The sequence below is a fragment of the Nipponia nippon genome, unplaced genomic scaffold, assembly GCF_047370975.1.
Source record: "Nipponia nippon isolate SJK-2023a ecotype South Korea unplaced genomic scaffold, ASM4737097v1 scaffold_43, whole genome shotgun sequence".
Classification (NCBI taxonomy): Eukaryota; Metazoa; Chordata; class Aves; order Pelecaniformes; family Threskiornithidae; genus Nipponia; species Nipponia nippon.
Window position 1 is genome coordinate 819981 of NW_028262362.1, and position 23390 is coordinate 843370.

The 23390-nt window shown below is 57.3% G+C and overlaps 1 protein-coding gene across 8 annotated transcripts in view; it reads left to right on the plus strand.

Annotated features, from left to right (window-relative positions):
- CADM1 (cell adhesion molecule 1) overlaps positions 1-23390 on the plus strand; it is a 159896-nt gene that overhangs the window by 84920 nt on the left and 51586 nt on the right. For all 8 annotated transcript variants that reach the window (XM_087778345.1, XM_087778348.1, XM_087778349.1 and 5 more), the window contains exons 2-3: positions 20423-20569; positions 21683-21835. In XM_087778345.1, the coding sequence (XP_087634471.1) occupies positions 20423-20569; positions 21683-21835 (300 nt within the window). The remainder of the gene's footprint in view (positions 1-20422; positions 20570-21682; positions 21836-23390) is intronic.

Genomic DNA, 23390 nt, shown 5'->3' on the forward strand with positions numbered 1-23390 from the left:
TTCTCCCCCCCCCCCCCCCGCCCCCCGCTCGTGACCTTTAAAGATGCCGCTCTTAGATTGCTAAGCAGGCCGATGCTTTTGGCAACCCGATCCAAAATCTCTTTCTCATAGAAAGACTCTTTCACGCGCCGTGGGTATTGCTTCCAGAAAGCGATCCCTTCTGTAACCCCCTCTGGGGAAAGAAGGGGTGCGGTGAGGCGATCTCGGCTGACAAACAGGGAAAATTCAGGTTGCTTTCACGGGAGGGAAAAGGTGACTTTCCTGTGGTCCAGAGCCTCAGCCCGGGGACCTTCCCTGCCGCCTTTTCCCGGTAATTCTACGGTAGCCTTTTTCCACTTCGTTGCCAGGCTCGCGGCGCTCCTGCCCGGCGGGCAGTGCCGTTTTCGGCAGGCGTGCTACGCAGGTGCGCAGAGGACGCCGCCCGCTGCTGCGTGGCTCTCTTCGTCCCCCGGAGGGCTGGCTTCTCCAGCTTGGCAGTCTCGCTAAGAGGCTTGCGCTCTGTTTATTTTGTGGTCCTCGAGTGCTTTTGGCACTGAAGCAAAGCGACTGTAGGCACCCCCGGTGTTCAGATTCCCGTGGCAGGACTCCTGCGCTGCGTGTTCTGCCGGTGGTATCGTCCAGTCGATCTGCCGCTGTCCTGGACGGTCAGACGCGAGCGTGTTTCTTACGGGGTGGAAAGGTGTCGCAGAGAAATAGGTGCTTTTCTGGTGATGGCTCCTCTCCTTGCCCTTGGCCATCCCCTATCTTCCAGTTCAAGCAGAAAGCAGGGGCTGCGGCGTCTGCCCAAGCTGTGCTCGAAGCCACGTGAGAGCAATTAACGTGGATAACTCCTCCGTACCGATTGCTTGACCGTTACCGGGGGGGGGGGGACGTCGATGCGCGAGTAATCCTCTCGCCGCCGTCCCGAGACTCTCTTCTGACCCGTTGCTCTGTTCTGCGAAGTTTGCCGTTACTTATCTCCACGATGCCGAAGCGCTTGCCCGTAGCGTGGTTTTCCGCTCGGTGGTGCGTGTTGGTCTCCCACGGCAGAGAGCTGCTGGGCTGCCCTTCAGCTTCAGTGCCTCGGACCCCAGCGAAGCGGAGGCAGGCCGTGCTGCCCAGTCTGCCCCGCCTTCGGCTCCGCCCGGGTGTCGCCCCTGGCAGAAACCTTCCCTTCAGCAGGTCGGCTGACCCTGTCCTATTTTAAGATGCTCCGACTGCTCGTTCCCTGCGGACAGAAGATGCCTTCGCGTTTGAACTCGGGCAAAACTTCGTAAGTGAAGATGCTGAATTTCTTTCCAGTTCCCGTACGGATTACGGAACAGCAAAGGCTGCGCGCAAAAATCAGAAGACTCTGAACGCGGCTGGAGAAGAGCGCTCCGAGTCCGGGGGCGGTCTCGGGAGCGAAACGGCGCGCCGAGGTCTGGTGCGTCAAAGCGGCGTTGGAGGCACGACCGCGCGCGCGTTCTCTGCGCCTTTCCCCAAGCAGAAGGGGCTCCCGTCCGTGGTGAGGCAGCGTGGCCTCGCCTGCGGGAAGCTGCAGCTCGGTGCCGGTGGAAGGCTGCTGCCGAACGCCGAACGGCTCGTCCCCTGCAAGGCGAGCTGGCAGCAAGCGGCGCCGATGGCGCGCTCGGTTTTACAGTATTCATTCGCGGATGCCGCCCTTGCGTAAGTACGGGGCCTTGGCAGGGCTGCAGCAGCACGATGTCGGTGCGATGGAGGTCTCGCTGGGCCAGCCAAGTTTCCTGGGCTCGGGCCAGACATCTGGGTTCGGGGTTTTCACGGCATTCTTCAGCAGTATTAGGAGACCTCATAAAGCGGCCTCTCCGGGGCATTGTGCTGAGAACCACATTCCCAACCAATTACAAAACTGGGCTACGTCGGTAACGAGCCCTCGCTTTGGGAAGGGATGGCGGGAAGACAAAAGCAACGCTTTCAATGAAAGCTGCGAAACCTTTCGACGTGAATAGAAGTGGGCTCGTTAATTGGGACCGCCATTTGAAACGTTCCCTCCCGCTCCGGTTGTGTGGCGCAGGCTCCAGCGGGGGGGGGGGGGGGGGGCGGTGGCAGCGAGGGAAACAGCCGAGAAGCTGCCGCGCTTTAGGATTTCGCCGTTAATGGGTTTTGGCGGCGGGGACGAGGCGCGATTGAGCGTTTCTCAGACCACAAAAGTACTGCGAGTCGTTTTCTCAGTTGAGCGGGTCTCGTAGCAAAACGATCACGCAGTACTTTGGAAGAAAGGTTTGCTTTATCTACCTTTGTCCATTTTTTGGTTTGTTTTGTTTATTTTTAAACATATCTTTTTATCTTCGGCACCATCCTTATTAGCTGTGACGTGGTAGGAGACGGAGGAGCCGCTCCGGCCGAGCTCTTTGCCCCCTATCACCCCTACCCCGGCGGGGCTTTGGAAAGCAGCGATCAGGATAACGCGTACAGGCTGAACGCGGGCGGTGGGCGCGGTGCCGCGTAGGCTGGTGGCCGTCCTCCGAGCCTCCGGCCAAGGCCCCCCTCGCCTGGCTGGCGTGCACCAAACCAGCAGTTCTCCCCCCTGCCAGGAGGCGTTGGGACGCGGCCGTCGAAGGCACGGGGCGAGCGCAGCCGGGCCGCGCCACGCGCCAGCCGGGCCTTGCATGCTGCTCGCGGATGGAGTCCAGTCCCAAAGCACCGAAACCCTCTCGTTTCGAATCAGTCGGGACCGGCCGGCAAAACCTCGCAGCTTAGAGCAACACAGGAGCTTTGCACGTAGGCGGGCTCGCGGTTGCTGGGTTCAAACTCCCACTCCAATAATCCCAGGCAGCAGCGCAAAGTTGGCGGAAGCGCGCGGGCGGTGCAATAGCAGGACGCTTCCAGATGAGAAAGCGCGTTAAAACGTAGATTTCGTAAATAAACGACCCCTGTTGCGCGTCCCTGTTGGTGCCCGGGTGTTTGTACTTGGGTATTCAAAGGCTTGCTGCTTCCGAGTGTTCTCTTTCTCTAAAGGTAGGTACCAAACAAGAAGCGAAGTTTGAATAAAAATCCCTTTGGCTTCTGCAGTTAATTATTGCCAGGTCTGCTGAGAGACGGGCGCGTCAGCGTCCGCGCCGGTAGCTTGCCTTTCAGTTTACGTTTTGCTGATGCTTCTTTAGATAGAAAACAAACCAAGAAACCCTCTGAGCCAGCGTGAAAACCTGGTCCCGCTGGGATTCTGAGTGAGACGACAGGAACGGGGCGTGTTGGGGAGCAGTCTGAAATACAGGAGCGGTGCTGCTTCGGCACTAACGGCGTGCGTCCTCGTAGCTCTGCAGGCCGCTGCGAGTCAGGGGGAATGAATGCTAACTGGCAACTTCACATCGAAACTGTCTGCTACGAGGTTTGGGGGGGATCGGCGTTTCCCAGCCTGCAAACCGGCGCTCACCAGCGTCCTGGTCCTCGCCGCTCACGGCCCGGCCGGCAGCGGGGAAGGACCCGCTGGGCTCGTCGCCTTCGGTGCCGGAGGCGACCCGTGCAGATCGGCCGTCCCGGCCCAGGAGCCGGCTGCATCGCGTGGCTTCTGGCAGCCCGCGGTTGAAGAGCGGCAGGTTTAATTCCTTACGTTGCATTTCAGATCGAACCGAGGAGTATGGCAGCTGAGTTTCCGTCTTCCCTCGTTCCCTACCCCCGTTTGGTCGCGCCATCGTTTCTTTGGGCGTATTAAAATAGAATTTGACTTTGCTCGTTATCCGTTGTCCCCCGCGCTACCTCCGTGTAATCGGCTCGCTGCGCGCTCTCAGAATCCTTCGCTTTTGGCAGCAAGGTTCGCTAACGAGCAGAAGGCAGTTCGGTTTTTTAGGAAATTAGACGAAGCAGCATCCCCGTAAAACCTTATGATTCACGATGGTTTGTTTTGTTCTCGCGACGCAATCCGAACGAAGAAGCCGTCCGTCAGCCGGCAAAGGCGGCTCGTGGCTGTCTCCGGGTAGCGGGCAAAGGATAATTCGTCCCCAACCGGAGGGAAGCACGTGCTCGCCGACCCCGCTCCGGGCGCGGCGTTTGGATCTCCGCGCTCCGGGCGGTGACGGGAGGACGAGCGGCTCCCGACTTAAATGCACGCGATAGGAAACGGAAATTTACCTGGTTGGAGTAACCTCGCTCGCTTTCGGCGTTAAGCATACGGTGTCTGCGTCCAAGTGTTTTTTCCACAAAACCCGGGTGTTTTATCTCATTCCAAGCAGCAGCCCGAGGAGGCGAGCTGCCGAGGGGAGTTGTGCTCGCCCGCCGCGCTCGTTGCGGGGAGGACGGCGGTGCTGGAGCCTGGGCGAGTTAGTAATGTGGCTTCGGAGGCGGGACCCTGGGAGCGCCTTGCCAGGATTCAGGGATTTACGGTACCTGCAAACCGGTGTAACTCTTCCAGCTAACAGCTAGCCTGCGCTGCTGGAAGTATTTCAGTAACGCGCAGCCCGGGCAGGTTTGAAAAACAAAGCAAAACGAAACAAAAGCGCCTTCAGTATAGCAGCCACCCAAGCGGCGTTTCAGCAAAAGCCATTTTGAAGTTCACAAACAGCTTTGAAAAGCCGGATTGAGCCGGACGGGAATTGCAGCAGCTCGCTCGAAAAATACCCGCGCCGAATTGTACTTCGTGCTTGCAGCTGCAAAACGCGGTGCCTCGTGCAGTGCGCTGGCAGCAGCGTTGCCGAAGGGTCGGGGGATCCGGGTTTCGAGGAAGGCCGCTCTTGACAGACCTCGCTATAAGGGGGCTTTATAAAGTGGTTTTAAATGCAGCTGCTTAAGGGAGGGGGTTTCTCTTGCTCTCGGGTGCGAATGCAGCTCCTGAACAAAACGGCCAACTGCTGAAAACTGAAACTTTCGCCGCTGTGCCGCCGACTTGCTTAACGTAGAGTACTTCCTTTAAAAACGAGTCTTTTTTTTTCAATATTCTGCCCTCGATGTGCCGAGTACTAGAGGGCCAGCCTTACGGTTCCTCAAAGGCCGGCAAAAATAAGCAGACCTCTTCCGACCGCTGGGGTTTGAGAAGAGAATGGCGAAGGTCGTGTATAACGTAAGTTGTTCTTTCACGAAATGGTAAGCAAGCGTCCGGTAGCTCTTCAGCTGCTGTTGGCAAGACCTGTGAAAGGTCTCGTGTCCCTCCCGTGAGACGGCCGCAGAACGATCCCAGCGTGCTTCGCTTCGGTCGCAGGAACCCAGAGATGGGCTGCGGGAGGATGCGATTTTGAAACACAGCTGCTGTAGCTGCAAACAAAAAGAGGGGAGGCCGGTCGTATACGGACTGCCGCTTGCTGGCTGCGAATGGCTGCCCGGCGTGGCTCGCTCCCGCCCGGACACCTCTGCGGGCTCCCGCCGCAGCAGCGACGTTCGGTGCAAGCTTTCTGAACGGTTTCACCTGGGGACGCGCGAAAGCCTCAGCGCAAAGAGGCTGCTCCCTCTTGGGGAGTCCCGGCACGAGAGCGCGGCGTGGTGCGAAACCGCAGCAAGCAAGCGGTTTATCGGAGTCGCCTGGCTGCTGGCGTTGGCTTGCGCCGGAGAGGAGACGGGACTTTGCAGGGAGGGAGGGAGGGGGGAGAGCAGGAGGCCAGCGTGGCCCCAGGCTGAAAAGCCGCTGTTTGAAGGTGAGCGACCGGCGAACCCCTCCAGCTGAGCATCCCTTCCTTGTGCCGGCGCTGGCCGCCTCCAGGGTGTTTCAGCGAGCCGATGCGTGGCACCAAGCACGTATTCGCTTCTCATCGCATCGAGGAACTTTGCCGCTAATTGCCGCCATCATCTGATCCTGGCTGAGAGCAGTAAACCCTACCGTCAAGCCAGGCGCGGCAAGAAGCTGCAGGTTTTTTGAGGTTGCTGGTGCTGCGTGCGGGGACCGAGAGGCTTTATTTAATTCTAATAATGGCGGAGATAATGTTGGCTTTGTGATAGTCCCGGGCACAGCTGTTCCGCGATATCCACGTTGGTACGCGATAGGAACGGCTAGCAAGGTAGCGAGCCCCTAGGGTGTTTTCCCTGCTTTTCAGTGCTTGAACGGCTTGCGGTCGTTTATTGGAATAGCGCTGACTTTGTGCTCGCAGTAATTAATTCCCCTTTCCGGGCCGGGGGGAAGGTCGGTTATAATTTCCTGCGTTCTTTTATCGTGCGGCCAAAGGAGGAACTCGGAATAGCGAACAGATAGGAGCGCTGCGGACGTGCGTTTTAAATTCGGTTTCAAGCAGTTAAGAAGATAGATTTCTGGCGAAGCGGTCTCTCTGTGTTTGCGCGCCATTTGAAAACAAGGTGACGCGGAGGACTGGCGCGAGGACGTAGCGTCCGTTTGCCGGACGCCGGCTGGGCTGCCAGCTAGCTCTAGCTGCAGATCTGGCCCCCGGCCTTGTTACGGGCGCTTGGGTGGGCTGGAAGGCAGGAGTCGGATCTGCCAGCGGCCTTCGTGCTGCAGGGTGGGCAGGAGGGGGCACCGGTTTGTACCGACCAAGCTCCTTTCACCCCTGAAGCCTGGTCTCTGAGCTTTAGAAACGCGGCAATGAGTTTCTTGGACGTTTTTGCTGATTTGGGGTTTTTTCCCCAAAACGGCAAGCACCTCGCGGCTCTCGCTGCTGTCGCGTCCTCTCTGATGTCGCTTTTGCTTCCTGGCCGTCGCTATCCGCAGGCCGCGTCCCCCTCAGAAATACGGCTGCCTAAAGACAGGCAGCACGGGCAAACGCATAAGCACGATGGCCGAGGTAGGAATTGCTCAAGTCCTGGCAGAAACCTGATCTTAATACTAGCGTTTGCGATTTCCAGTAAGGGCTGCAAACAGTTTCCCCTAGCTGCCCCGAACGGCCGCCGGCTGCCGGCGTCTTCCTCGCGAGCAGCGCGCCAGCCCCGTGCCGGGACCGGCTGCAGACCTTTCAGAGGAGGTAGGAACGCAAGGCGAGACGCGACTCGGGTCTCGAAAGCACGGCTGGGTTGCGGCGGTGCCTCCCTTCTCCCTGCGCCGGGCGCGGGCCCCCCGACGCCCCGCGCTGCCCGTTGCCTTGCCGACGCGGGCGCGCAGGAGGCGTCTGAGCGGAGAGAGGGTTGCTTCTGCTGCAGAGCCGTGATGCCAGGCGGATCGGGGCCGTGGGGGGAAAAGGAGGAGGAGGAGGAGGAGGAGAAGCTCGCCCGCTGAAAAACTCTGCTTTACGCAACTGCAGAAAGGGAGAATTAATAAATGCTGGCAGAAACGTTCACTCACTCCTTGCTGTTTTGGCTTTGTACAACGGCATCGCTCTTTAACGATGGGTAACGATGAAACATCACTTTCAAGTCTGGGGGTTTTTGCCTTTTCTTCTGTCTCAAGCTGCAAAGTCGGGGAGCTCGACGTAGTTTACAGTCAACCGGGTGCCTTGCGATCCTTATTGACGGAGCTGATGCCTGCTGGTGTTTACTCTGTGAATATCAAGGAGGAGCAGTAAATTGAAAATTGCTTCTAATGGGCTCGGTTCGCATGTTTTAATGCTTCTCAGGAGAAAACAAGAAATGTTGAGATTTGAAAGTAGAACAGGCGCAGCAGTATCTGGTAACGCACGTTGCTTGTGGTGTTCTTCCTTTACGGTTCGCATCCCTTTTGCGGTACCTCAAACGTCCCCTTAACCAGAAAGCAGATGCGAAAATGTCATTTTATCTTGGGCTTCCTACCTGCTGCGGCGGGAATGCCGCGCGCGCAGGAGCCCGCGGGGATCGGCGTGGGTCCGTTACGCGGCTCCCCTCGCCCAAACCGGGCAGCCCGATACGCCGCGGAGCCGTGGCGGTCACGCTGGCCCGAGGGAGGAGGCGGTGGCGTGGTCCTGCCGCCCGGCAGCCCCACCCCTGCCACCGGCGTAAGGGCCACGGCCTCGGGTTTTACGTCGCGCTGCGTGTCGGCAGCCGGAGGCGCGTAGCCTGGGAGGACGGCAAAGCAGAAGGTGCTAGAGCAAAACGGGATCCTAACCAGCAAAAGCGAAACGTGCCGGTTCCCGCTGACGCTCCCCGAAGCCCGGTTAGCGCTTTCTGCCTCTTCGCACGCGCTTGTGGCGCGGTGCTGGGCGCGCGGGGGTTATGCCGGCAGCCGCGCCGTCGGTGGGGTCGGCGTCTGGGACCGTGGCAGGGTTCTGTGGCGGGTTGCTCGTCCCGCCCCCGCCGTCAGGGCTTCTCCCGGCGTCCCTTCCCCAGCATCGGCGCGCGCGAGCTACGCGTCGTCCGTCCTGCCGCGTCCAGGAGCGCAGCAGAAAACGAACGTTTCGGCCAAAAAGATGAAAATAGGAAACCTGAAAGCTTTTCTTGCTGCGGTTTCGCCTTGGAGCGTGCCGCTTCAAAGACAGCAGCGAAGCGAAGACGCTAGCTGTGGCTGTCTCGTTTGCTCTCGAGGCGGTGTTTTGATAAACGTCGATGAGTTTAACTGTAAAACTAAGTGACGTTTATAGCAGGACGTATGCTTTACCCATCGCTTAATTATATCGAACGGCGTCGCGTGTAAAAGGCGTTTACCGCTTTGCTTTTGTTTAAAATGACGATCTAAACCTCGAGGCCTATGGGGATTTGCACAAAGACGAAGACTTAGTTAAAACCTAAACACAATCCGGTTTTGGAACGGTCCCCGTTGGGGCTGGGGCAGCGGGGGCGGCGCGCGGTGCTCGGCTCCCCTGCTCGGGGATGGATCCCGCCTCGGAGGGGCTCGGGCGCAGGCTGCGCCGGCTGGCTTGAGCAGGAACGGGGCGAGGACCGCACCCAAAACCGTTCTCTTTCTCGTTATTTCTCTGTTTCTTTTACGGTCTCGTCGCTGTAACTCTAGAGGCAGCGAGGGGGACCGGGCTAAGGCGGTTCGCAAAACCGTGGGTTGCTTTTTGCATGCAGTATACGCGGTTTCTTTTCCCTTCCGACTTCGCCTTTCTCCCGCTAGCCAGCAAGCAGGCGCGGGTTCTCGATCGAAAGCGAGGCATGGAGAATGAGCATGGATCAAGCTCACGGATCTTCAAAAACAAACACCGGGTCAGAGCTTCGTGCCTTCCCCTCGGCTGGCAGAGCGCTGCCAGCAGGCGGTGATGTGTTCGGGAGCGTCTGCCCTTTCTCGTCTCTTCATGGCTTTAATCAAAGCAAATCTCACAGAGGAAGGGGGGAAGAACGACAGAAACGCATTTTATTGCCCGCAGAAGAAGAGCTACCGGCCGGAGGCCCGAGGGGGGGACGCGCAGAAATCTGCAGCGACTGGATTAATGTTTGAAGACGTTAGCGTTGGTCCTTTGCTAACATTTCTAAATCCGACGGGGGGCAGATTGAGGGCCGACTCCACGTTTTTTCTTCCTCTTCTGTTAAAATCATAAATACGGTGAAATAGCTCTCAGAACTGCCTTCGTCGCGGGGATGAATCAGGACGGTTGGTGTTGCGAGAGACTCAAAACTTACAAATACGTTGCCCTTTAGGCGAGCGTTCATCATTGTGTCTGATCTGGTATCTAGACTAAAGGCTTTTGTTAGAGCATCCCCTTTTAGCCTTCCTCGGAAGGAGAAATTGGAAGGAGTTCTCGCTTTGATGGCAATGCTGCTGCTGAGATTCCCCCCCCCCCCCCGTTTTTGGGGAGGGGGACATAACCCCCGCTGACGCCGTCGTCCTCTCCGGGACAAAAGATCTTGTCTCGAATCTCTAAAAAAAACCCTAAAGTGGGAGGGCTTGGAGAAGAGAAAGGGAGGATAGGAAATGGAGCCCTAAACACAGTGCCCCCGCCTCGTCCAACAGCGTGCGGGGAGGTGATGTGGGGTGTTTGAGACCTGTCCGGCCCTGCCCGCTGGGGCTCCCAGCCGCCGAACGGCAGCGGAATAACGTCGGTGAAGACCTGCGGCGCAGACCTCCGCGGCTCTTCTATGGGGATATGCGGGTACTGAGAACGGGCAAGGAAACCCGGTGCCGCTCGAGCGTCTTGTCGCCGAGGGCACGGATCTGCCCTCTGTTCCCCCCTCCCCGTAAACGTGGGCATTGCAGCAGAAGGGCAAAGTCTGCGAGGGCCAGCGCCTTCCTGGTGTGCGGGACAGCTCGGGGTTGTAAAATGACTCGTTGGAGGCATGAGCCTTGCTCTGCCCTCGAGCCGCTCGGCGAGCTGGCCGGCGCGGGGCTCCCGAAGGCGGCACCCCGCGTCCCGCTGCCCCTCGGGTCGGCCCTCGGAGCCCGCGCGGCCGGTAACGCTCGCCGTTGGCGCCGTCGGATTAAGCTCCCGGTAATCCTTGGGTAGGCACGTCGCATTTGGGAAGACGGAGCGTTTTACGACTATGTTTTGCTTTTTGCGCTAGCGCTGTTTCCATCTTGTGGTGGCGTGTTTAGTTTCGTTTTATTGAGCCTAGTTGTATCTGTCATTTCGGTGAAGCCCCCAGCAACTGGAATCAATAGCTTCCATTAGAAACCCAGCTCTTGCTGTAAAAGGCGATAGCAGCGGTTTGGGCCTTATCGTGGGGGAAAAAGGCCTGGAAAACATGAGACGCCTGAATGCCAGGGGCTGGCAGAGCAGGAGGCGCGTTGTATCTTCGCCTTTAGTGTTGCGCTGAGCCCTGAGAGGTTTGGGTTCTGCGCGACGTGGACGTCTCCCGCGTCAGGCGTAAAGCGAAGCTCGCGCCGGGACGGCTGTCGCTCCGGCTTCGGATGCAGCCGGGCAGAGGCTCTTGGAAGGGCTGGTGCCCCCGGAGCCGCGCGGGGCGGATGGGTTTGCGCCCCGGGACCTGGCCGAGAGCGTGCCAGGGGACCGAAACCCGGGATCGGGACGCGAACCTCTGCGATCTGGTCCAAAAAGGCGAAGAGCGGGCAGACAAGCGCGCGCGAGCGGAGCCGCTCAAAAAGCTGATGCTGCGGCAGGAGTCGAGATCGGCTTTTCTCCCGTGCCTGCAAACCGGGAGTTAACTTCAAAGGGGCAAATAGGAGCTCGGCTTACTCCGTGGAGGGGAGCTCATCCTTGCGCCTTCGGCGTTTGAGGGTCTGTAGGTGGAGGGGCGGTTTGGATGTCCCAGCTCGCGCTCGTTGGAGCTGCTGAATCTTTTGCCTTCTCATTTTACGTGACGGTGAACGCTTCGGACCGAAGTTCTGCGGGTGTTTCGTCGAAGGCTTACAGAATAACTTCTGCGTATAACGCAGCAAGTACAGCGTTGGAATTTAAAGCTGACTGCGTGCTGTCTTAGCCTAAGAATGGGAACCGGCCAGAACGCCCCAGGAAAAATATTGTATTCCAATGTATTTATTATCCCATTGTGCTTCAGGGCATTTTCTGCAGGTTTGCGCGTTCGTTATTAATTTTGTCGTTTACTTCTTGCCTATTGCAGCGGCGGAACTAAAGATGTCGGAGCGGCTTGAGCTTACACGTGCAGGCGGTTAGGGAGGTCCTTTCTCTAGGAAAGAGATGGGGCTGGTGTTGATCAAGATTCATCCTGGGCGCTTTATGGAAGTAAAGATTTCTTGGGTTTCAAAGAGATGATTAAGCTGCGTGTTGCGACAGATGCTACTGACCAAAAAAAAAAAAAAAAAAGAGACGTCTGCTCATTAGAGAAAATCGAAACCCGTCGTCTGACTTGAAACAGTTTTCCTCGTTATAGGAAAATCCCCTCCGCCTGACTAAGGCGTATTGGCGGGTTCGGGGGGGCGCGGGCGCTGCGCTGTCCAAAACCGAGCGCGTACCCGAGCGGACTCGGCTAACAGCGGCATCTTCGCAAAGCGCTGGGCGATCGCAAAGCGTGTCTCGGAGCGGAGGGCCGGGGCGGTCCGTGTCCCTGCAAGCCTCCCTGCGGGCGGAGGACGCCGAGGGAAGGTCCCCCCGCCGTACCCGCGCCCCGGGCGCGCTGCCCGATCGATGCCCTCGGTAGCGTAGGTTTGACGGCTGCGGGGAAGGGCGGAGGGAGAGCAGATGGGCGAGCTGCCTCCAAAGACACGCTTGCCGGTTCAGAGCGTGACCAGGGCCGTGCCGACTCCGAAGCGTGTGGCTGCTGCCAGCCTCTACGGGGACAGACGTCGAGGTGACGGGGCAGGTGACAAACCTGAAACGCGTCCGTTCTCTCCTTCCGCGCTCAGGGTTTCGGCAGAGGCTGCCACGGCCTTGGCCCCCCGCCGCAGAGGCAGAAAGGAATGGAAGGCGGCGGGTGCCGTTAAATAACCTCGATCCGATAACGTAAACGTACCGAATGCGCGCGTTGTCTGCAAAAAGCGAATCTTTCATCGGCGTCGCTCCTCTGACCTGCGGCAACCCGCTGGCCGTCAGGCTTGGGCTCCGAGTGGGGCAAGTCGTGACAGAGAGAAGAAATTCCACGTGCCTTTTAAAACTCCGGATTAATCGAGGTCTCCTTCCTTAGATCTGGGCTGTCTGTGTCCTTGATAGCGATGTAGCTGGGAGGTAAAATGCAGATAAGGAGTTCTGTATTAGGGCGGCATTAACAATAAATGAGCGCTGATCCTCATTGAGTATTATTTAAACGTGCGGAATGGAGGCAGCCGCCTGCTGGGACCGCCGTGCGTTGACAAACTGCTTCTCCCTGGCTGATGCCGCTTCCGAGCGGCGGCAGGGAGACCGAAGCCTTGGATTTCGGGTGGCGTCCTTGACGGGTGACGGCGTGCGGCGACGGCTGAGCGTCGGGAGCGAAAGGTGCCCGCCTCGTATTTCTTCTGAGGCTGCGCGCAGCTTTGCCTGGTGCCGCGCCTCTGCTCGCTGCTCCCTTTGGGCGACCCCCGGCAGCCCCTTCAGAGCCCGCAGGCAGCTCCCGGGGGACGAGCTCCTCCTCCCGCTCCCTTCCTCAGGCCCTGCCGCAGAACGATCCGCCTCGCCCGTGCGCGGCAGCCGAGGAGCGGTGCGCGCGCGGGTGTCCTTTGGGTGGTGCTCTGATAAACCTCCGACCTTACGCGAGCCAGACAGTCGGTGGATCAGTGACCTTTTATTCTCCTGCAACGGGCCGTCAACTTCCAGAGTAAAAGCAAGCGGTCAGCTGCTTCTGGTTCTTGAAAGCTCTTCTCTGGAAGGCTAGTTAAACTGTTTGAGCATCCCTAGTACATAGACAGACAGAAATAAAATAAAAAGCTGCAGGAGCAACATCTTCTATTTAAGAACTGTCAAATGGGTTAAGAAATTAGTTCGAAACCAGGAAAAACGTAGCACGCGGCTTTCGAGCTCGGCCACGGCAGCAAAAGATGTAAATTGTGCTTTTAGACACCGAAAGCTCCGCAGTGGGGGGTGCGACTCGTAGGATTCCTCCTTCAAACGGCCCGAACCCGTTCACTTGAAATACGGTCGTACTCTGGAAGACTAAATTTCTGGCAATCGTTATAAATGGCTTTCTGTCACAAGATTTGGTTAGAAGCGCGGAATAAAAACCCGAGATCTGCAGAACAACGGGCTGTCTCGCAAAAACGGGTACTAACGCTGCGAGCCCTGCCAAGTTCTTCCCGCCTGGTCGCCTCCTTTGCCGCGGCCCCCGGTCGGTGACAGATAAGGTCCGTATTGATCCGCGGCATCCGCCGACGGTAACCTTTGAAGGGACAGGCGATGTACGGCCGCGGAGTTTTATCTACCGCTATCTGGGTAATAGAAAGACAAGCGTGACATCTAATCCCAGCGCAGGTGACAGATCGTAAATCTGCGCCGGCGTGGTCACCGGCGATGGCAGGAACGCAGGGGAGGAGCGCGAAGCGGCGCCGATGGACGCCGGGAAGTCGGGAAAGGCGTTATAGGCTGCAAAGCCTGTTGGCCAGAAGCGCGCCTGGGTTTTTATTCTGACGATCGAAAGCCGTGTTTTAACTCGCTCGTTAGGTGGGACGCGGGCTGACGAGTTTGCTCTCGCCAAGGAGGCAGCACGGGCGCGCGCAGCCCCCGTCGGTGCTCTCTCCAGTCGGCGTTTCGGAAAGCGCCCGGATTTGGAGGGCTGCTTCTCCGGAGGGGTCGCTGGGAAGCGGGGCGTCCCCAGCTCCCGGCGGCCTCCGGAGTCGGCAACGCCGAGCATTTTAACGACTGGGGGGAGCACGGTTCAGCGGGGGAGCTGCTTCCCTTTGGACTGGCCGCGCGTAGCCGGCTGCGGAGCTCGGCAGCGTTGCGCATCGGTTTTCTCTCCCTGTGCCGTTTTGGTTACGAACCAGCAGAAAGAATTCCCCGAGGCCGTTTCATCACGCAGAAATTCACAAATGTTTAAAGTAAATGCAGCCTCTGGTGTCAGTTCGGAGCCATCGTCATCTTTTATTCTTACTCTTGAAGCAAGGAGAGCCGTAAAGGTGGCTGTAGCGTTTTGTTTTTTTTTTCTCCACAAATTTAATAGCTGTGCGCAACTTGCTCGAATTTGCAGTGTATTTTTCTGTTCCATAATGTAAAGATGCTCCCCACGATAGGTAATTTTTAGCACGACCTTGCACGTTCTCTCTGAAACGACGAGAGGGGCTCGGCGGGGAAGCGCGAGCTGCAGCTTGGCAAGAGCTGGGGAAAGGAGGCGCCCGCCTCGCTGGGCGCATCGCTGCTGAAAGGCGCTGAAAGCCTTCGCACGTGCGCGCAAGCTCGCTGAAATACGGACTGCGAAAGAGGGGGAACAGGTCCCCGCGCTTATAGAGGTCGCGTGAAGCGTGTGACAAGAAGATGAAGTAGCTGGCGCCGAGGATGCCGAGCGGCAGGAGCGGCCTCGTCCCCGCAGTCAACGTCGGGGAAGCGTGCAGAAGTGCGCTGCAAAGAGCGGAAGCCTCGTGGTAGCCGGTCCCGGTTACGGGGTCGCTGGTGGGGATCCGCTTGCATTGCGTGGCTGGCCGCCCAAAAAGACGTACCAGCTCTTCGCCCTGGGTGCGATGGGTCTGGGGACACGCGGCGAGGTCGGTGTCGATCTCGGCTCCGGTGACAGCAGTACGAAGCTTCGATCTGGCACCTCCATCTCTTTTTCCGTGCCCTCTCCTGAGAAATGACCAACCTTTGCGCAGAGTCGCTCTCCGCTTCGAAAGCAGAAGGCGCCGTATGTCGCCACGGAGCAGTTCCTTCGCTGGCACCGCGCTTCAGCGGTGGCCTTCCTCAGAGCAATTCTTTTAAACCTACCCGTAGCGGTAAAGGAAGAATAGCACGAGTTAAATTATTCGAAAGTAAAAATACTAATACGAGGTGAGCGTTACCGCCTCAATCGGCTGTAGCCTGAGCTTCGGCGCGAGGGGCTGAGCTGTGATATCCCCTCCCTTCGCGTCGCTGCAGCGGGAGCTGTTCCGCTCGGTTCCGAGGCCGCGGCGCGGCGCCTTGCCGGAAGGCACCTCCCGCTCTCGGTGCTCCGCAAACGGGCGGTTCCGCGGGGCAAAGCTTAGCGGCGGCGTGTTGAAGATGACAGACCTGCACAGCAGAACAGACTCGAAAGCGAGACTTTTCTAGAACGCTGTTTGCTTGCCGCCGTTGCTGTCCTTGAAGAGCTTTTTGCCCTGGGAAGCGGAGCTGCGTTTTGGCCGCGCTGAGTCAGTTGCTGGCCGTGGAGAAGATGTTGAAGAGGGAATAAGAGCTACTCGAATGCAGGAAAATCTCAGAGACGCTTGACTCGGGGTCACAAAACTGGTAATTAGATCTTATTAGAAGAGAAAGGTGGGTGCCGTTTCAAAACGTTAGCTGTAAATCTGGGTGGAAAACAAAGCTTTGCTCCGAGGGTGCGAGGATCAAATTAAAAGAAGAATGGCTCGGAGGCGCCCACGCGAGGCTCCGGGCTCTGTGGCCTCGGCGGGTCTCCGTCGCGGCTTGGGCACGGGCGTAAGCCGCAGCAGGCTGCCTTGCCCCTGCCTTCCCTTCGCCCTAAAGCTGCCACAATAAGCTTTTTTATGCAAGTGGGTGACCGTCCCTGTCTCCGTGTGCTTCAAATACGCCTGGAGGAGTCCAGACTGGGTGCTAGCGTCTGTTTTTCAAGCGTTCCGTTCCCGCGCCGGAGCCAATCCTTTTCATCGCCGGCGCGGGACCTCTTCAGCTGCAGCGGCGTTCGCGCGCGATGAAAGCCGCGCCGGGCGCTCGCAGGCGTACGTATGTTTTGTGGGCAGCCTGAGCTAAAATGGTTATCGTTCTCTTGCCCGTGAAAAGATGCCATGAAGTTAAGTCTGCGAAGAGCAATTGCCTTTTCTTGCCAGCACAATTAGAGTGGATCGTCCGTTCTTCTCCAAAGTTCAAGTGTGACGAGCGCAGCTTTTTAAAACGGTCTCTCAAGACTTCCAGGCCAGATGCACTGAGCTCCAGCAACTTCTTCCAGCACGGCGTCGGCAGTTCTCTTCTCCCTCCTCGAAGGAAATCTGCAGAGCCGTTCAATGGCCGTTGGACGTCCTTCTTTTTCCCGCTCCGGAAGGTTCCCGTATCTGATCGCCACAAAAAGTCTCTCTGGTTCCTGCAGTCTTCCCGAAAAGGTGGTTTGTGATCTTCGTTTTAAAGGGATGCTCTCTCCACGGTGGATGGAGAGCACGTAGAAGCTGCTCAGTGAAGAGAAGTAACAGTGAGGAGGCGAAGCTTTGGAGTAGGCGGCTCGCGAGGCGTTTGTAAAACCCGTGTAACGCTTCTCTCGGCTTTGGCTGCTTATTTAAGCGCCGCGTTCCTTTTCGGTAGCTGAAACGGATAGGTGGGTTTCCACATTCGAGTTATATTAATTCCGTGGATTGCTCACGGCTTCGTTTTTCCCTCGAGCACCTGAACAAATGGTTTGTGTATCTGTGTGGGCTGTTTGATTCGACTCAGTTTATTAGGAGGAATTCTGTTTAAGTTTATGGGCTCGCCTCGTTCGGGTGTCACGAAATGACTCGTTCTCGGAAAGCGTTTGTGTCCGGATCCCGCGTACTGAATCAGCAGTGCTGCTGCTCGCGATGGCGTACCCGTGGCTCGTGCTTGGTTAGAAACGGAAGAATCGTGCTCACCAGCGCGTGTTTTTAATCTGTCCCTCTCTCCTCCCTGACGCTTCGCTCCATCCTGGTGTGCTACAGCCGGAGAAGAAACTGATTTTAAACGTGACCGCTGCGTAAGAGCCAAGGTCCCTGGGCTGCGTCCAGCTGAGAGGAGCTTGTTTGAAGCACGGTTTACTCATCTACGTCTGCCTTTGCAGCCTTAAAAGCAAAGGCTGCAGCGGTCTAAGGCAGAAGGACAAGCGCGAAAATGAATTGTATAGGTTCCAGCCGAAGCCGTTCCTCAAGCGTTGCATCCCTCCGTCTCGCTCCCCCTTCCAGTAAGCGTAAAATACGACGTCGTTTGTTACATCGCGCGGAGAGATGCAGTAAACGAGGCCGGAGGGTCGCGTTGGGTAATGAAGGCAACGCGCCTAGCGGGTTTTTTCCTTCCCCTTGCGTTGCCGATACCTGTTTCAGCTAATATACTTGCTCGTTAACGTTGTGGACGTACGTTGCGTGCATACGGCCGTTCACCCTGAAGCCCGCCCCGGGGGCTGGCTTCTCTCCTGTTCCTTTTCAGCCCCCCTCAAGAGCAACGCCTTACGCTCGAGATCAAAACTCCACATCGGGTCTTGGGGTTTTGCTCGTTAACGCGCGTCGAGCGCCGGGAGGAGGATTCCTGGTTCGCCTTGGACTTCCCGACGAGAAACCGTTGCCTAACACGGGGACAACGCACGGGGGCTTTTGTAGTCCGTTCGCACGTCGCAGGCGAAAATCTCTCCCGCCTAATTCTGTCGGGCTGCTTTCCCGCTGGCCCTACCTGCGCCCCGACCCCCCGAGGATTGCGCCTTGGCCGGTGATTTAAAGTTGGTTTTCAGTAGTAGCTTCCCTTTGCTTCTCTCAACTTCTGTGATTCTGTGTCGGGTCCGGAAACGTCGTCTCCCCCCACCCCCAGTCTTTCCTTTTCCCTTACAGCGGGGCTGTGCTTTCCTTTTCCCTTATCGCGATGCTGTAAATGCGTCTGACGCCCCTCAAAATACTTAGGTGCTGCCGGTCAACGTTTACCAAGAAGCTTCCTGAGACGTTGACGCGAAGACGGGTCTAAAGAGTTCTCGCTTCACGTCGCGTTTTTATTTAATTTCGAGTTCGTAATGGCTGCTGTTCACAGAAATAACTTTCTCGTCTCGGTAAGCGGGAGCAGATACGAATACAGATACCCCAAAGCCTCGGCTCGCACGGTCTGGTGCTTTCAGCTAAGCGAGCAAATTCAGGCCAGCGGAGCAAGAGGAGCTTTGCAGACAACGGCCGGATTAGACGCCCTTTGATTCCGAAGAAACGCGCGGAGCCTGGGAGGCCGGAGACGCTGGCTGCTTCGGACGCGGGTGCGGCGCGTCCTTACGTGCACCCTGCCTTGCCGCTAACCCGGGCCCCCGGGGAGAGCAACCCCCTTCTCGAGAGGGACCTGGTGCCAGCCTGGAGCGAGACGCTGGGCTTGTAAGCCATCAGTCAGCGGGCTTAATGTAGCAGCATCCCGGCATGAAAAGCTTCCCTGCCTTGAACTTCAAACAATTTATTTCTAAATTACTTCTACTGTAATTCTTATGAATTCAAATAGGCTTCTAAGCTGATGTAAAATTCAGTAAATGCAAGGAACAGTTTAACGAATTGAAAATAGGATTGAGTCTTTTAAAGTAAATCTAAAAAAACAGGCTAGCAATAATTGCTTAGATGGAAATCGAATCTTAATAGCTTTGTTAATGATTTGTAGTGAATATTGCATTTCTGAGAGCGTATCAAGCTGATCCTTGTGCAAGAACCTTGTTTTGAATGGGTTTGATAAAATTATTCTCCAGAAGCCGTTAGCAACGTTTAATATTTCTGCTCGCGCTGCTTTCGAGATGTCGGAACGTCGTTTGCGCTGGACGTGGCTGTTACGGATCGGTTCCGCGCGGCGGCGACGCGGCGTGGCTTTTCTTTAGCGAGGCGAGACGCGGCGCGGTTCCGCGCCGCGAGAAACTCGCGCGTTGCAGCCGTTAGAAGCGTTGGAGAACACCGAATGAAGGGTACCGACGGCGTGGCGGGGCGGCTGGGTGCTCGTCTTCGGTTCCGAGGGATTCGAGCGTGATCAACCTGTAGAAAGCTGAGCCGGAGCCTGGAAAACATCCGTGACGGGCTCTTTGCACCTCTCGCGACGGGCCTGGGGGACTCTCGTCTGGTACGGGTGTTATTCTCTTTGATAACAGCTTCTCGTGTCGCTGCTCAAAGTTCATCAATCTGGAGAAACGAAACCTCTACCGAAAGGGCAGAAAACTGCGCCGAGACGTCAGCTCGGTGCCGTCGGGCACGGAAAGGCGGCGGGCGATTTATCAAGCTCTCTCTTTCCAAACGATGCAAACTTTCTGTCAACCGCTTATTTCCAAGGCGTGTCAAATAGCAAAAGTAAGCCAGGAAGAAGGAAAGGCGGAGGCGATGCAGGACGAGAAAAGAAACAGAGTACGAATAACCTCCCCGGATGGACCGTTTGCAAACTTGATCGGAACCACGCATTTTTGCGTTTTTCATGGCCGCGGTGGGAGCCGGCCTTTCTCCCGGCCGGTCGCGGTGCGAAGGCAGCTGTTAATCAGCAGAGGGCCGCTCCTGGCCACCCAGCCTCGGCCAGGAGCCCACCGACCTCCACGTCCTTTGGCGAGTCGGCAGTCCCCGTCTCGAAATTTCTCCCGCTTCGCTTTCCTCCTGGTCCGTGAGGGCTGCGTGGTTTGAAAGCGGCTCGTTAGCGAAGGGGGCCGTGATGAGCGTTCCCCTGGCTGGAGCCCCTGGGGCGGCGTCCCCCGCTCCCACCCTGGCTCCGCGCTCCTCCCGCTCGCTTTCCGATCCTGACGAGATTCCCGGCCCTTACGGAAAAACGGAAACGCGAAGCGCTTTTTTGTCAAATTCCCATCCTCTGCGTTCCTTAACCCGTGAAGCAAATTTCTCAGCGTGCGCGCGATGGAACGATTCGACGCATTAGGAGGAGAGTTTTCGAGGTGATGACCTGTAAACGATTACAAGGCTCCCGCAGCGTAATTGCATCGAATTCTTCTTTTCCTGCCTCTGGACGTTAATAGCGCCTGCCGATTAGACAGAGCGAGTAAAACCTGGTTCCCGAAAGTCTGTCTGCTCAAGTCAAAGGATAAACGCTCCCTTCCAATTACTCCTCTTTAATTTAGCGGTGGCCAGTACAGCTCGGGGGGGAAGATCCCTGTTCGTGTTCCCTGGCATTGCCGTTTTGAGCGTTCGTCGTGCGGGTAACTGGATCTGCGCAGTGAAACCAGTACCGGTCCCGGCAAAACCCAGACGTGGCTGCGGGCGGTGTGCCTGTTGAGTCGCTGGGGGGCGAGGGTCCCGTTTCCGTGTAACCCCAGCCGGCTGGAGGGCCCCGGGGCGAGCGACTCGCCGCCCGACCGTCCTCCGCTGCCTGCCCCAGGTTCCCCCTGCGGAAGAGGCGAGCTCGTCCTCGGCCAGGCCGGTCGGTTAAAAACCCCAGGTCCTTTTGGCAGTGGGCGGGGTCGTGCCGTGCCGCTGGGCGCCTTTTGCGAGAGCGCTGAGCGTGCGGCGGCGGTGGAGCTTGCGGCTTCCAAATGAAACGCGCTGGCACCGTTTCTGACGCGGCTCTTTCACCTTTGCTCTCTCTTTAAGGTGACGGCCAGAATTTGGTTACTGAAGACGTGACGGTGGTGGAGGGAGACGTGGCCACCATCAGCTGCCGAGTCAAGAACAGCGACGACTCGGTGATCCAGCTCCTGAATCCCAACAGGCAGACCATTTATTTCAGGGATTTCAGACGTAAGTTCCGTCATTCCTTGTTTGATGACAGCTGCTCCTGCCCCTCGCTTGCCCTCGGGAGAAAGCATTTGCAGAGATCTCTCCTTTTAACGTAACGCTAGACGCTCCAAGTTTAGTCAGCTCTTCGGAGGGCGGATGAGACAGGCAACCGTAACCTTTCTCCTTAATCGAAACCGTGACGGTCCCCTTTAAAAGTCAGACCGTCTTACTTTGCGATGGGAACTGATTGTAGTTAATTCAGGGTGAGTTGCAATCGAGTGCCAAATATTTAGCTGACACAAACAAATTGAATAGGGCGACGCCGAGACAGCGCAGTGCTCTCGGAGGTAATGCGTTTGGTCCAAAGACGGCACGTTTCAAGCCAACCTGCGCTGCTTTGTAACCAAAACGACGTCTCCCGTCGCTGCCGCCTCCAGCGAAGGAGCCCGGCTTTCTTTCCTGTTGTGACGATGCCGCAGAGCGCGGTAGCTGCGATGAAACCCTTTAAATTGTCTGCGGGAACGTCGCCGCGGGGACGGGACGCAGCGGAACGTTGTGCCCGGCGCTGTGGAAGCGCGCGGCAAACCACGCTCTCTTCGATGACCTAACGATGCGCGCGTGCGGCGGCTGCCTCGCTCCACTGCCGCTGCTCGAGGCCCTCGGGTTCGGCTGGTGAGACGTCGCACGCTCGCTTTCCAGGTTCCTCAAAGCGTTTGGACAGCCGTTACCGGTCAGGAAACAAATTTTAAACCATACTTTTCCCAATTCCTTTACCTTTCACGCTGTCCCTAGTCCACCGACTGCATGCAGTCAGAAACGGGTGCGTGCAGAAGCGGACTTGCACAATACGCGATTTACCCACGCGTCCCTGAGTCATCTGATACCAGAACGGCGTCCAAAGATTTGATACCGTGCCTGGTGGTGTGCTCGTGCCGATTCTTTGTAATGATCTGAGAGCAGAACTATTTTCTAGGTCCAGACGTAAAGGTAAGAAGCGGGCTGGAAGCTGCAGTCAGGACCCGTGGGGCGCTTGGGGGATGCTACTGCCGTTTTATAGACCTTTGGCGTTGTCGGGGGGCGAGAGGGGACGCCGCGTCTCTCATCGCGGTCACTAAGGGTGTGCTTGCTCCGCAGCGCTGAAGGACAGCAGGTTCCAGCTGGTGAACTTCTCCAACAGCGAGCTCCGAGTGTCCTTGACAAACGTCTCCATCTCTGATGAAGGAAGGTACTTCTGCCAGCTCTACACCGATCCCCCCCAGGAAATTTATACCACGATTACAGTGCTCGGTAAGGACCAAAGAGGCGCTCGCGGTAACTTTGTGATCCCTGGACGCGCGGGGTCAGCGGGACGGGGCCCCGCACGGCGTCCGGAGAGCTCCAGCCGCCCAGAGCGAGCCGCAGCTCTCCGGCGATAAAACACAGCAAGGATTTGAACGCCGAGTGCTCTCCCACCGGAGACGAGCTCGGCGCAGCTTAGGGCCCCAGCCTGCAGACACGAGATGTTCCGGGGTTGCCAGCGGTACTGAGCGGGCTGCCCGGTGGCGTGCCGTAGCCCTGGCGTCGCCGTCCTGTCTTGCAGGGCCTCCCGGGCTGCACCCTGAGCCTCTCGTTAGGTTACGTCGTATCTAGAAAGTAAAAGCTGTAGAAAATGTCTTTCAATAATTACCTGATACGCAGAGGGGAAATAAATTCCCATGAATGCTTCGTAGCATGGTAGAACTGCTTAGTTTATGAATTTTGTGGTTTCGGTAATCAGAGTACTCTGATTACGTACTGAATCTTTTCTTCCAAAACTTGGGGACTTGAGAGATTACGTTTTAATGACGAACAGCGGCATCCTGGCCCGTCAGCGATGTTCCTTAAGGGCAGATATTACTAACAGCATCGCCGGGGAACCTCCTGCCGTTGCGAAGATGCGTAAGTCTTTGCACGTTTGTCAGTTGGCCGCTATATTCAGCGAAACCTTGAGTTCAACTACTGGAAAGCCGCGGCTTCCTATGAATTGCAGCAAAAATTAGTTTTGCCTGTAAAAGGGCGTAAGATCTCTCGTTTGCCGTGGTAAGTTTGCTCAGTTGCTTTGGAACGGCTGTTTGCGGAGCTGCACAGCCCTGCCCCCCGCTCGCCTTTCCTTCCCCCCTCGGGTGTTGCGGGGCCGCGGGGCGTTGCAGGACTGCGGGGCGTTGCAGGGCGTTGCGGGGCCGCGGGGCGTTGCAGGACCGCAGGGCGTTGCAGAGCGTTGCGGGGCCGCGGGGCGTTGCAGGACCGCGGGGCGTTGCGGGGCCACAGGGCGTTGCAGGACCGCAGGGCGTTGCAGAGCGTTGCGGGGCCGCGGGGCGTTGCAGGACCGCGGGGCGTTGCGGGGCCACAGGGCGTTGCAGGGCTTTGCAGGGCCGCGGTGCACGGGCAGCCGCCAGACCGAGGCGTTACCCGTAACAGCAGGTCCTGCTATCAGAGCCGCTTCTGCAGATCAGCAGCGGCTTTTAAGACTCTATTAATAGGAAAACCTGAATCACAGAGGGTGACTTAATGCGAGATCTCGCTCGCTGATTAGTTTAAATCTTCCTTCTTTTATTTAATGAGATTTGGTTCTTAGCTTTTTATACATTGCTTAAATAACGTTTATAAGCAGTTCTACTGTAGCTATTACGTTTATCAACGTCTTCAAAGTTCTAGCCCGCTTTCCGCTATTCGTAGGCATAGGCAGCTCTCTTCCAGCTCTTCTCTCTAATCATAGGCGCGCAAGAGTCGGTTGGTGGATTGCATTTCACCGCTAGCAATGCCGAGAAGGTGTTCGATATAGCGGTACTCCCTTCATTCACCTATAGGCCAGCGCTGCCTGTCT